Below are 15,159 nucleotides of genomic sequence, written 5' to 3'. Positions count from 1 at the left end.
GAAGAGGAAAAGCTGTCTGTCCCAGACTGATTAGACCAACTCAGGAACCTCTCAAATAAGTGGGATTGTATCAGGCCATTGTTTCTGCTCAGTTGAGTTCAGAGATTTTATCAGATTTATGCCCTTACACAGACCCACAGTCTTCTCCATGCAATGCAAACCTGTCTAGAAAAGTTATAAAAAAATTCTAGTTTTAAAGAATTTTATAAAAATTCTCACCATATCTCAGGATGAAAGAGGAGCCACATAAGGCAAGGAGGAAAACTGAGCCCAGAATAAAGCCCTTGTCCGAAAAGTGTTACAGGATGAAGATTATTTCAAACTTTAGGTTGTGTGCATGTGGCCAGGCAGTTTTAGAGGATGCTAGCATGACTAGCATGCATGCAAGCCACTGTGGACTAGCTGACCAAGGTAACTGAGATCACATTGTAAATTGGCTTACTGTAACTATGCAGAAGGAAAAAACAAATGAGAATATTCTAACAGAATAATACCTCATATGTAAATGAAAACCTAAACTTATTCTCTGTTCTTAATGTACTCTATCTTAGAAAATAGTTTGGAACAGAAATTACCCTACTTCTTTGTGTTACAACTGCATATTTTGCAGACATGCTTACCTGGGTGTTTATTCTTATGGCTCCAATGGATGGAATTTCATAATAATAACCTAAAATTGGGAACATAAATAACACTGTCTTAATACAATATAATTCTAGTTTCTTCATCTTAAGAAATTTTATTTTACTCATAATTTCTAATTAAAACTTTTAATAATTTAATAGGGGTTTCAAAGCACTATGATAGCAAAAGAGTTATGAATGCATGCATATAAGAATGCAAGAACAGCTATAATTTGTTGCAGTATTGAAGTTCACAGCATAAAAACATAATGCAATGGAAAGAACAAAAAACTGTACCCAGCATTTCTTCTAAACTGAACATCAGAAATCTCTTTATTCATTATTGATATTATCTCTTATTTGTCTGAATTAAAATATGGCCCACATCATCAGTAAGACTGAAAAGAAAGTGACATAGAGCTCTTGATCCAAGATCCAGTTTCAGACCATGTGAGTAAGTCAAATCAGAGGGAAGGAGAGCAGAACAAGAGAGGAAGAGTACTGAGGTTGCTCATATATTTCATCTTACGTAATGTGTGAATTGATAAAAAAGTAAAAGCTTTAATTAAGAAAAACTTAAAGAAAACTTTTCTCTTTTGGATGTGCAAAATAATGAACTCCATCAATTTTGGAAAGATGAGTACGATCATTTTCCTTTGATAATAAAATGACATAGGTAATTATTCTGTAAGTGAGCTGGTCTGAATTTATTTTAACAGAATGGAATTTAAATGCACACAGTATATTAAGAGATACAAAGACATTACTTAAAAAATTGTTCAAAAATCAAATGCTGATTTTCTGTAATTATCTGACAATGCAATCTATAGAACGCCTTGCATAATTTAGATCAACATTCTGAGAGATTTGTGAGGTTATGATACATATGTTGTTCAGGTAGGTTATAGGTTCTTCTCTATCATTACACTTTCTATATCTATATTTTGTCTTATGTTTAAAAATTTCTCTTTTGTGATGTATCTCTTGTCTCCTTCCCTAGTTATATGGTATCTGAGACACTTTCTTCTCACACTCATTCTAAATGCATCTTTCCACATTTTTCATGCAGAAATTTTAGGAGAAAGAATTTTACTTCCTTACATTCATTCTTTTTGTTTCTTTCCATGAGAAAAAAAATCATAAATTTAGGATGCACTTAGAAGCTAATTAATCACAGAAAGACTAATTATGATATTTTCTTAAAAAATAATAATAATAATAATAATAAAGGAAAATTAATGCAACTCAGCTGGTCTCTTCTAAGTTTTGTAGGGAAAAAAAAAAAAAAAAAAGAAATTGAATCAGCCAACCAACCAAACAAAAGATCCTTTTGTCCAAGCTTCTTAATATAAAACAGCTTTGACTAATTTTCTTATCTGTCATCAGTTCCATGTTTCCATATGTTTCCATAGATAACTATTACAACAAGAACACTCAAAATTTAACCATAATATCTTATTATTTTTATAACAAATATTGTAATAATAATTTTCTTACAACACTGTATTATATAATAACAAATAAACACAAAACTTATTATTTATCTACATGTATGTACACATTTCAGCAACTTTTTTGTAACTGATAAAAAATACAAGAAAGCTACAAGTTAGCCTGAAAACAAAGACGTAATTTTTAAAGAATGTTAAAGATATTGCTCCAGCGAAGAACAGTTTCAAAGACATAGTACCTTTATTTTCACAGGCCATCCACTGTATAGGTCCTTTGTCATAATTATGTTGACCAACAGAAAATGTGAACACACGTACCTAAGCATATTAAAAAAAAACAAAACAAGACAAGACATAGACATAACATAAAACTTTATTAATTAGCTGTGACTCTCAAGTTAACGATTCTTGGATTTTTTTTTTTTAAATATATATGAAGCAAAAAAAGAAATCTCCTAACTTCCAAGTTGGTATAAATACAATAGAGTCACTGGCATTATGATATTTATGTTTATCTATTCTATTTTGTCCCACCAAGTAGAACTAATTAGGAATTTTCTTTCATATATATTTTTTGCTTGCTTTAAAGCTCTAATACTGGTTATTGTCTATAAAGCATTTGAATTCTTTTTTCTAGTGCGCTTATTTTATCTCTTCAGTTTTTTATTAAATTAGTTGCCATTATCTTCTATCATACTGATAGGATAAACTAAAATAATAATAAATTAATGAAATAAGATAAAATAATTAAACCTATATACTTGTATATAGATTAAAAATCCTACAAGACACAGAGAATAGCTATATATACTATGTTTCAGTTTCGAACAGAATATTCTGCTCAGAAGCTTAACTTTTCTGAAGAAGGTGGGAAAAATATTTTCCCAGCAGTTTTAATAAGCTGATAACTACTTGTATGTCCTTCTGAAGGACATACAACCCTCCTACAACCACACAGTCTTTCCTTTTCAGGCATCTCTTCATGGACCTTTAACTTTACCACTTTTCACTTTACAAAACACAGATCATAATATGAAAACAAAATATGAAGTCCTGTCCATGGGATTGAGTAATAAAGTACTGTTTTCTTCAAATACATTAAATATGAAGCTGCATAGACTCCTTGCAAACTACTTTCTGATTGATGCTAAGTTTTTAGGTCGTATTCATTCAACTTTTCTTCACCTTATTTAGTATGTGATACATAAACCTTTCTTTGTCAAATAAGCAACAGAAATTGTGTGACACAGTCAGAGACAATGTATTAACCAAGAGCTATAGGAATAGTTCCAAATCATCATTCAACAGGCATCAATTGGTGAAATTTTATTACTGATGACCCCTATATGGAGGAAGGGCAAACCAAGCTTTGCACTAGATTTCATTTCAATTAGGAATACGGTTTTATTTGCTCTGTCTGAACAAACCCTTTGTTTCTGTTTCTGGTAGAATTAAAGCAACTACTTACACATGATTTTTTTTTTAAATACAGAAAAATACTGAAGTTTTAATAAAGCTACCCTGTATAAGGTCATTTCTCAATAAAACTCAAACCAACTGCAGTTTTACTTATACAGACAGGTATGTGAATGATTATGTGTCTGATGCTGAATTTTGTTCTCATAATTCACATGGACACAGATGAAAAATACCTTCAATTACCTTGAAAATATCACTATTGCTAGTAGGAACATAACTTTGATGTGTCTGCATCTCATTTGCCTTTTTTTTATCATGTATCACATTGTAAAATCAAGTTTCATTTACCACCCCTCATTTGTTCCCATTTTTTCTTGACCTTTTTTTTTACAAAGTGCCAGCTATAACGCTTCTAATGGATCTTTCTGTTTCTATTTAATTACCATCTATTTTTTCCAAGTTAAATATCACGTTGTTTTATATCCATATCTCCCAGCTCACAGCCCATCTATGACACTTGTTTTTTTTTTTTTTTTTTTTTTTTGGGAACTAGAACTGCTCCTGTTTAGCGTTCACTAAACAATTAAGATTACATTATTCTTAAAAATTATGGTGAAACAAGACAAAATCCACTAAAGACCACTAGTTAGATAGCTGAGGGATCTGATGTCTCTTTTGGATTAAAAGCAACTAATTAAGGATGAGAGAGTCATGTGGATTTGCTTGTGTGTATATAAAACACGAGTCAATTATACTGGATCATCTAGCATTTGATCTCAAATATAAAATTAAAGCACTGTGTTGGACTCAAGTTGCGAAATTGTATGTAATTTAGGGAAAAGAAGCAGCATGTTAAATCTGCAACTAATCTATAAAGAACTCAGAATTTAAATTATTGAGAACAACCAGAGGACAATATATCTGATTTAGTGTTCCTTGGATAATTAACAGAGATAAAGAACTGCAATGAAAATTTGAGTCTGTAATTGTTACTTGGTTTGGCAAGAGGGTGGAACATTCAAAAGAGTTTTCTTTTTCCTATTGCCTCATCTGGAATTGAGTAGAATGACAGACCAGCTGGAAAAATGAGTCAGAAAGTCAAATTAACAAGCCAATTTTAGCAAAAAAAAAACATGCTCTGTGCTAACATTTTCTGTGACAGGATCTAGTGTCAGCCAAAGGACTGAGACAAATCTGTATATACCTTTATCTTATAGATACCTCTCAAAGAAGACAGACCATTTTTAAACTTAAAAATAAATAAATAAATAAATAAATAAATATACAGGTTTAATTACTTTACTAGGAATACTGTGAATGAGAAAACTTGGCGCAACTAACCAGATCAGAAACAATAGCTATAAACATCTCTCCCTTTATTTGTTCCTCCTTTCAAGTTTGGTTTCCACCAAGTAAGTGGATTTCTAAGTTGAAGAAAACTGCCAAGTAACTTTGATCTCTAGAAGTTGTTTTTCATCTGAAATAGCCACTGAGACCTGTTATTTCTTCTCTGTACTTCTCTGAGAGATGCTGTGAACACAATAGGCTCAGGGTTCTTTCACACAGGTCTTCTTTCCCCAAACCTTTCCCCAGGGAAAATCCACCCTTACAGGGGAGATCCATTTGTTCTCCTCAGGTACAAAAATAACATTCAAATTATTAAAAAGTAATGGAAAAATTAGGAAAAAAAAAAAAAAAGCAAAACTAAAACCAAAATAAAAGATAGGAGCTGTCTGGTTCTCAGTGGGATTACTGAAAATATAGTTTTTCTAGAAAAGTCATACGCTCATGATGGAAAAGTTAAGATGGTCAGATATGGTCAACTTCCACCACCAAGACTTCAAGTCTAATGCTGCGTTAATTCTTTTAGGATAATAATATGTACTAATTCTTTGTATTTTTCACTATTTGAAACTAGTCTTCTATTATTATTATTTATTTTCAGTGTAAATAGTGTAGAGTAAAGCAATATCTTTATTAAAAACTAAAAAATGTTGAGAACGATGTGAGGACAGTCAGATTATGAATGACAAAGGCAAAGGATGCCCAGAGAGGCTGTTAAGTCTGCATTCTTCAAGGTCTTCAAGACCACATTAGATAAAGCCCTGAGTAACCCAGTCTGATTTAGTCCTGATCTTGCTTTGAGCAGGACATGGGACAAGAGACCTCCCAAAGGTCTTTGCATCCTGACTTATCCCACAATCCTTTGAAGGACATGAAAGGAAATAAATGAATAAAAAAGTAAAAAGTCCAACTCTCAATCAGAGAAATTTCTTGACAGAAACAATGCTGTAGAAAGTAGAGGAAGAAGTACTGTATTAAGACACTTAATAATCACATAAATTAATTATTTAACTAATTATTTAATTATTTTCCTTTTTTTTACTTCGGATTTCTCTCTACAAGAAAAAAGTCTCATAAAGATCAATGTGAACAGAAAGAGTCTGACTCCTACAGATATGAAGTGATACAGGCACTCGAGAGAGCTGTGAGGAAAATAGAAATGAAGAGCTATACACAAATAGCCAGGTTTGGTTACAGATCTCAGTTGTCTTTTTTTTTTCCTATTTTATTTCTTCATTTTGTCACTGGAGTAACATAAAGTAATAGGCAAAATCAATCTCATCATTTTGCCACAATTGTGTAAAGTGTGAAAGACTACATCTTTTCCCACCATTAGATAAACAAACTGCATCAAAAACTAATCAGATCATCTAACTTCAGTTTTCATGACAGTAAGACTTCAGAATATACTAATCTGAGTTTTGTAACTGCAGATAAAAATTGAAAGTTTTTTTTTTAATTACTGTTATTAAAAAACAAGAGAAGCTGTAATAAAGAGGAATGAATAATTCAGTAATTCCAGCATCATCTAGGAAATTATTTTTCCCATTAATGTGTTTATATAGATTATCAGATCTGATGAAAAATTGTTTCAAGTTTATATCTAATAGGTATACTTCTTAAGCAGGAGCAACATAGCAAGACTATTATTCTAAATAAAATTGTAAAACTGCTTTTCTATACCTCATTATGCAGTCTGTCTCCTAAATTCCTTGTAAGCATATCTTTTAAACCACTTAATTAATTTGCAAGTCTTCTGCTGGAGATCAGGGAAATGTTATGTTGTTTTCAGGCTATCAGAGGGATAATTCTCAATGTGTTCTTTTCCTTACTGTCTTTACATCTTTGACTTATCCCCATAACTGTATAGAATTCTGAAGACTATTTCAGATTCTGCTATTAAGTAGCTAAGACCAAAGGCATTTATGACCAATTTTAATGAAAAACACAACTTCAGAGTTGTCATCAGAAAACCCTGCATGGTTAGCTGTAGGAAATGCCAAATACTGAGTTTCACCTAAATTCTGGTCCATAATATTTTGCCCTTGACTGCTAGATTCAGGACTTCAAGGGATACAGTCATGATGCATTTGGGTTTTATCAGTAAAAGTAAAGCAGCTTTGCTCTGATAGAAAGAACAGGGAGAAGAGAAATAGAAGCTGCATGTTCACCAGCAGGAGTAAGGCTGACAGTGATGTGCTAGAGGTAACTTCTAGGGTCCCTTAGGCTATATTTATGCAGTAAATAAAATGGGACATAACTCATTTTCTTTCTCAGTCTGTAGGGCACAGCATGGCTCACATCTCTATGGCTACATTATTTTGCTTTCCTCTCTCCCTATCCCAACCCCCACATCATTTGATCTCATTATGATGTCTTTCGGGATCAGCTATGGTTCATGCTCATCCCTGAACTGAAACCCTCAAGACACTGTTTGAGAGAGACTGCCACAGGCCAAGAACCATACCATTGAGTCTGTTAACAATTAAACATTATAGATAATTCTGGACAGTTCTTCAGACTGCATGCTGGCCTTGGTTTATGGGTATGGGGACAGCTGTGCAATTCAGTCACAAGAATAAGGCTTGTTTTCTTGTGAACGACTGAGCAGCATTCATCTATTTCAAAACACCCATGACATTAGTGCCTCTAACCTTTTAAATGAAAGTTTAATTCTTCTCAGCTTAAGCAAAAGTTGTAACCGTTACTGCTCTGAATACCAGGCCCAGCAAAGTTCAGAAGTTGGAGACTTAGGCTTTTGTATATGATCCTTGGACTGTCTATGCATTTATTTTGCCCTTAACATAGCTAACTGGGGAAACACAGAGAAAATCTCAGGACCCGCAGTTATTAAGTTGTAAAGATCTAGAACTCAAAATGCAGAATTCAAAATTTGACGTCAAGTTAGGGAATAGCATGAAACACCAACAGAAATATACCAAGTGGTATTTTTGACTCATGTCTAAATTATGATTTGTCTCTTTCTTTAGGTACTCTCCAGAAAAAGGTTCAGAGTTGAAAAAAAAATACAAAAACAACATGGGATATGGTAAGAATTTGCCTTTCAAATACTTTTATGCAAAAGATAATCTCATGCTTAACATCTTTGAATTTATAGGTGTGAAAAATGCTCTAATGTATTTGATAAAATACCTTCTCAAGTCTTTCCACAATTGAGCCTCTAGTGTTGCCTTCAGCAACTATAATGTTGGCCTCCTGTGTTAGCCCTCTTGCACACACTGACCAATTACCTGATCAGGGCCAAATGACTGCAGACACACACCAGTATGATGAGCAGCAAAATGGCATCTATTCACTACTAAGCACAGCTTATATACTTTTACTTAAGCTATCGTGCCCTGTCCTGATTCGTCCATACTGGATCTTAGCCCCTTACCACAATTCCTTATTTGGCTCCTATTGTCTCCTCATTCCTTTGCCTTCTTAACTTGTTTACTTCGTTAGCAAGGACAGTCTGTCTGAGCACAACAGCACCCTTTCACTGTGCTTAGGGAGAGGCCTATCCCGTACTGCACGTATCCCCGTCAAGCGCCTACTACAACACTCTAGGATCACTTCCATTCAATCCTTAACTCCGAGGTGCAATGATAACTTGTAAATTCCTAGTCTAATTGTAATCTTTCTAACATAATTCTTTCTTTGAAAAATGAAAAATAATTAGAAAATCTCCCCTGCCTTGGATATGACTCTAAATTATACACAGAGCAAAAAGCATTTAATGATCTTGCTACTTTGGAAAACAGACACAAGTACACTGACATGTTGTGTGGTAAAATACAACTGTTGGTTTTGTCAAGATTTTTTTGTTGTTGTTGTTGCATCACAATGAAAACATCTGCATTAAAAAAAAAGGGGGGGGGGGGGATATTTTCTAGTATAAAGCTTGAAAACACTATTACCACTGTTACAACGAAACACTTCAGAAAATTTGAGAATTACCACTTCCACTGAACTGAGAGAACACAATTTCATTCGTACTGTTATACATCTTATTAGTGCCACCTTGTGGAACTATAGCAACCCACTCCTAACTCACTGATGGTAGCAGGTGATGCTCTGTCCTGCTCTGTTAGAAGTACAAAGGTTTAAATACCTTGCTGATATAAGCTATTCTACCTCTGTTAAATCAATTATAATTAGATTGATGAAACAGTGATGATGTGGTCATTTCAGTCCTATGCTGTTAAACCTTTCATGTGACAAAAGTGTCATAGAAGTAAAAACTGCATTAGTCCATCCTGACAGGAACTTAATATAGAGATATTACATGATAATGAGGAGGCTATGTCCTCTGCATCGAGTTGCCTACATATGTAAAAAGAAGTTTCTAATATCATTTTCCAGCTGTAGGTACAAATCAGCTGTTTTATTACCTTTTCACAGCATTAGTCTCAACAGCAGTTAGAAAGAGAAAAGCTGTGACTTCGAAAACAAGTTAAAAAAAAAAAAAGTCAGATTTCATTATTATGTGTCTGGACTTAGGTTTTAGAGTCAATTTGTCTGTGACTATCCTAACAAAAAATTGTGCCTTGGTCAACTCTCTGGCCTTGAGAAATTCAGGAAAATCCAGGTGCAGCTGAGTCCACAGAAACTATATTATTGCTCTTTCCTTCTCTCCTTTTCCTTGGTGCTCATGGGAGCAGTGCCAGTAACTTGGTTGAGAGTGCACAAGCTGGCATAGGCTGTAAACCTCGAAGGTCTAACCAACCATACAAATGATTGCAAAAGTGTTTAAGCCCACGTCCTGTCCCAATGGAATTCATTAATATAAGCGATGCCTTAAGACACTGAGGCCAACAGGTGATGTCACCAGTCGTGTAATGCAGTTGCTGTATGCTTAACCCATCCCACTGAAAGTCATGGATTTGTTTCATCTGGAAGAGCCTGAAACATCCCTGAAGTAGTCTTTCTGTGGTGTGGATTTGCAGCTGTAGTTCTGGCTGAAAGGGTGCTAACACACTGGTAGCTTCTCCTGCACTACTGACTCAGCTCTCCTAAAGGTACTGACCTCACCAAACTGCCCCACACTACCTCAGGAATAAATGTAAGGCAATCCTTTTGAATCAAGTGATTTTCCAGCTACTCACTCCATCTCCAGGTCATTCCTACTCCTCCTTCAGATTAAAAAATTACACTATCAGCTTTTTCATGGTTCAACTGTTGATTATTTGCTTTTTCCACACAGGCTCTATTTACTCAGTTGACTTGTTTCCTTCTTTGGTTATCTTAATAATGTTTCTTTGCTGAAAAAGAAGACAACCAAATTTCTCCTTTCCCTAAGCTAATTCACCCCGACATTCAGCATTTAGCATTCCCTGAAGAAAAATTCATTTTTTCCAAGAGTTCTTTGTACATTTGGTTGCTCATATTGGAAAACAGACAAAGGAGGTGACAAAGTATTTCCCTCTGTACTCTAGATTAAAAGCATTTTAGGCATTTCTTTGGTAGGCAAAACAACACTTTGAGGGAGATGAGCAGCTGGAAAGGACCGGACTAATTAGAGGGATATTTACTGTTCCTATAATGACACCAAGACTTTTTTTATTATTATTATTTAAAGGATTTAAAGGAATATTTAATATCCCATTTAACATATTCTATCTAATGAAGTTATTTCAACCTCTAGTTTTTAATAGTTTTTAACTCTACACTGTAGAGTAACTATTAAAATTTTAATTTTATTCAACTATTTTTTTTTAATTTATACAATGAACTTTCTTTAAAAAAAAAACCAAAAAACAAAAAACAGTGCACTTTGCCCTTTGTATAGTTACTTCTCTATTATTTACTCCCACTACTCTAGTTCTCGTACAGCTTGGGAAGTAAAACAAAGTAGTTGTAAATGCCAAACAGTCTTAGAAAAGAGAGACTTTTCCCCTTGTTCATGCGCTGTTTCTTGGAGATCAGCCTGCAAAAGGAACATTATCCTAGGACAGTCTTAAGAGTGAGAGATTGAAGAATGAAAATTCTTTAAATTTTGTTCAATTTTTAAGAGAAGAAAAAATATTAAGCAGTTTTAACTGTGGAAACTTGCCACTGCCACATAGGACTGGGCTTAGGGCAACCTGACCTTGTATCTGTTGGCAGGTAAAATATTCCTTTATGGACACAAGCTGGCACTGACAATGCACGATTTCAGCAACTGGTAGATGTCTTAGCATATCTGAAAGACTGAGTCTTATGTGCAATCATGTATTAGAGAATGTCCTTCACAGCTAGCAATTAATGCAATCAGTGTGCATACTAGCCATTGTGCTTCTTGCCAAACTGCACCTAAAATCTCAGCACTGTCTGTGAGAAACACTACATACCTACATATCATCTATATGACTGAAAGAGAAAGTTCCTCCCTATACTGAATGACACATATTTTCATTACTTTTGTAATCATTTTGTAATCAGCTTAATAAACTTAACTGAAAGGGGAAAAAAAAAAAAAAGACCACAAACAAACGAAAACCAAAAGAACTGATACTACATGTAATCTGCAGGTAAAACCGGGGGGCTGTTTATAGTCCTGGTGTGTTCAACAGCTTGTATAAGAGTGCTCTTTTTATAAATCTAATGGCATGTTTTGCATTCAAAACAGCAGGGAGAAGACCAGAGAACTGTACTTAAATGACATTTTAGGTAACAAGACATAAGACATATTTCAGTCTATCCAAAGTAACTGAATTTTAATTCTTTGCCACAGAGTCTGGCTTTTTAATGAGAAGAAGCAAAGAAGCATTTTCATCCTTATTTAAATATGCTTCTTACAGAGAAACCTAGTAGAAACAAAATACTGCCTGAGATGTCTTTGGTTTTGTTTTTAAATAAAATAGCCTATACAAGACTGCAACAGAAAGCTCCGAGGTTATCGTTTTCTTAGAATCATAAAATCACAGAATCCTTAGAGTTGGATTTTTAAATGATGACTTTAAAGGTCATGTTGTTCAACGACCCTGCAGTGAACAAGGATGTCCACTGCTAGATCAGGTTGTCCAGGACCTGATTCAGCCTCATCCTGAAAGCCTCCAGGGATGGGGCATCCACCACATCTCTGGCAACCTGTTCCAGTGCCTAAATGCTCTCACTGTAAAAGACTTTTCTTATATCTAACCTAAATATACACTCTTTAAGTTCAAAACCATTTCCCCTTGTTCTATCACAACAGACCCTGCTAGAGAGTCTGTCCCATCCTTCCTGTAGCTCCCCTTTAGATACTGAAAGTCTGCTCTCAGGCCACCTTGCAGCCTTCTCTTCTCCAGGCTGAACAGCCCCAGCTCTCTCAGCCTGTCCTCATTTTTTTGGCCCTTCTCTGGATGTGCTCCAACAGATCCATGTCTCTCTTGTACTGAGGACTTCATATCTGGATGCAGTACTACAGGTGAGGGCTCACCAGTGCAGAGTAGTAAGGCAGGATCACTTCCCTAGCCCTGCTGGCCACGCTTCTTTTGATGCAGTCCAGGATATGGTTGGCTTTCTGGGCTGTGAGGGCACATTACTGACTCATGTCCAGTTTGCCATCCACCAGTACCCCCAGGTCATTTTCGGCAGGGCTGCACTCAATCCTTTCATTCCCCAGCTTGTATTGGTAGTGGGGGTTGCCTCAACCCAGGTCCAAGACCTTGCACTTGGATTTGTTGAACCTCATGAGGTTCACCTGGGCTCACTGCTCAAGCCTGTCTAGGTCCCTCTAGATGACGTTCTGTCCCTCTGGTGTGTCAACCACACCACACAGCTTGGTGTCATCAGCAAACTTGCTGAGGGTGCACTCAACCCCACTGTTGATGTCACTGATATTAAAAAAGATCGGTCTCAGTACTGACCCCTAAGGGACACCACTCATCACTGATCTCCGTCCAGACATTGAGCCATTGACCAACACTCTCTGGACTTGATCCTGAAGCCAGTTCCTCATCCATTGAACAGTCCACACATCAAATCCATATCTTTCCAATTTGGAGAGAAGGATCTTGTGGGGTACCGTGCCAAAGGCCTTACTGAAATCCAGATAGATGACATCAGTGTCTCTTCCCTTATTCATTGATGCAGTTACACCATCATAAAAGGTCACTAGGTTGGTCAAACAGGATTTGCCCTTGGTGAAGCCATGCTTCTCCCATATCCCCTCACTCTCTCCCATGTACCTTAGCATAGCTTCCAGGAGGATTTGCTTCATGATCTTGCCTGACACAGAGGTGAGACTGACAGGTCAGTAGTTCCCAGGGTCACCTTTTTTATCCTTCCTAAAAATGAGTCAGATGTTGCCTTTTTTCCAGTCATCAGGGACTTCACCTGATTGCCATGACTTTTCAAATATCATTGAGAATGGCATGGAAACTACATCAGCCTATTCCCTCAGGACTCTGGGATTAATTAACACTGAGACCCATAGACTTGTGGATATCCAGGTTCCTCAAGTGGTCACGAATCTGGTCTTTGCTTACAGTGGGAGAGATGTTGCTTCCCCAGTCCCCTCCTATCAAACCATTTGAGGGCTGTGCTATGAGCAGTTATCAGAGAAGACTGAGGCAAAACAGTAGTTAAGTACCTCAGCCATCTCCTTGTCTGCTGTTACCAGCTTGCCTCTTTTGTGTACATATAGGAACAAGAATACAACATAGACAGTGTGCATTATACAGTTCATCACCTGCAAAGAGATGGCTTTATAAAATGATTTAAAAATAAACACAAATCTTTCTTGTTAACAAGATCTATTAAAATAAAGTCAGAATTCTTGAAAAAACAATACAACAACAAAATAATACTTGCAGCTTGCACTCCAAGTGTTTTGGTCAGTACAGATTAAATTTCTTCTTTTTCAGGGCACTATGAAGCACAAAACTCCCACATAAAACTCTTCAAACACTTAATACATCACCTTGAATTTGACACAAGGTTAACTTGAATATGACTTCAACTAAATTTACTGACTTCAAATGGAGGCTCAAGATAGAAACAAGAATGGAGATGCATAATAGGCCAAGAATTCTATTACTGCATATTGCGGTTGATTCTGCTATGAAAGATAACAGTGTTTTGTGTGTGTTTCCTCTATTTTTTTACAGTAAGATCTATTATTATTGCAAAAACCTCAAAAAAAAATTTTTTTTTTTGAGCTCATTCTTGAATGTCATTTCCCATAGCCATGTAAAGAGAACATTGCAAAGTCACTTCCTCATTCTTCTATTCTGTATAGCACTTCTAGTTCCATGCAGAAGACTAAAGAACATGATTATTATTCTTCTGAGATATGACAGAGCAGGTTTTAACCTTTCATTTGAAGTTAATCATGACTTGGAATGCAAGTCATTTTCTGTATAAAAGCACTTGATTCTCTTTGCTTTTTATCTGAATACTCATCTATAACTTTTTTGTATTTATTTTCTTGTTTTTGTCATAAATGAAATATATATATGCTTCAAAATTCTACAAACAACAGTTGCTTAACTGCATACAATAAGCATTATTTGATAAGATTTCTCAGACAGTGTTCTCTTATTTCAGGTATTGATGTGCTCTCCCACCAGCAAAAATCTGGAATAGTTTACGTTTAAGTTGCACAGGATTTCTACTTACATAAATGAAGTTCATGGTACATCCACACTTATGATTTGTCATTTCCTATTTCATATCCCTTTCATATGTGTCCTGAGTGATCTAAAACATATTCCTTGTTATCAGAACGAACTGAAACTTTGTTTCTTGAAATTTTCATTTCCCTCTTCACCTATCATCTATTTATACTGCTGCAGACATACAACTTGTCCTACCATCTGTTTGTTTCAGATTACTACATGCTTACTACAAATATTGCCATTCTGTAACTTCTTCCCTTTAGTCCTTTTAGACAGTATGAAGTCTCCTACACATTTCCACTCATTTTTCCATCAGTGGATTGACCAGTCTTTTCAGTGAAAGATGTTCCATTCCATTTGAAATGTTCTATTAGCCCATCTAATGGGCTAATGCTCAACTAGTGCTCACTAGAAACATAAAATAAATATTTTTTTTCATTATATGTGTTCATGATGATAAAACAATATGATGGGAAACACAACTCTTGAGTACCCTGTAAAAGCTTAGTAATATTTTTTGTTCTAGAAGATGTCTTTTTTTTTTTTTTTTTGTCTGAATTAATTGAAAATCTGGAAGGAACAAGAGAGTTGGATTGAAGGAGCAAGAAGTGATTTTGGAAGGTGTGACATTTTGTTTGTGTAAATAAGTAAAATGCAGTCCCATTCTCTTATTTTCATTCCATAATAACCACAATGTACTTTCTATATTAAGTGATATCCTATCCCTGTTGCCTTGAT

At 35.3% G+C, this 15,159-nt stretch overlaps 1 protein-coding gene and 1 long non-coding RNA gene across 6 annotated transcripts in view; one reads left to right on the top strand and one right to left on the bottom strand.

The window, feature by feature from the left end:
- CACNA2D1 (calcium voltage-gated channel auxiliary subunit alpha2delta 1) overlaps positions 1 to 15,159 on the bottom strand; it is a 359,566-nt gene that overhangs the window by 53,657 nt on the left and 290,750 nt on the right. For all 5 annotated transcript variants that reach the window (XM_025151418.3, XM_025151425.3, XM_025151441.3 and 2 more), the window contains exons 13-14: positions 2,314 to 2,392; positions 621 to 670 (exon numbers count right to left, since the gene is read on the bottom strand). In XM_025151418.3, the coding sequence (XP_025007186.1) occupies positions 621 to 670; positions 2,314 to 2,392 (129 nt within the window). The remainder of the gene's footprint in view (positions 1 to 620; positions 671 to 2,313; positions 2,393 to 15,159) is intronic.
- On the top strand, positions 7,791 to 14,862 carry LOC112532984. Its single transcript, XR_003076662.2, has 2 exons — positions 7,791 to 7,886; positions 14,351 to 14,862. It is a non-coding gene; the product is annotated as an uncharacterized LOC112532984 (long non-coding RNA).

This window comes from Gallus gallus, chromosome 1 (assembly GCF_016699485.2).
Source record: "Gallus gallus isolate bGalGal1 chromosome 1, bGalGal1.mat.broiler.GRCg7b, whole genome shotgun sequence".
Classification (NCBI taxonomy): Eukaryota; Metazoa; Chordata; class Aves; order Galliformes; family Phasianidae; genus Gallus; species Gallus gallus.
This window is presented reverse-complemented; position numbering and strand designations above follow the sequence as displayed.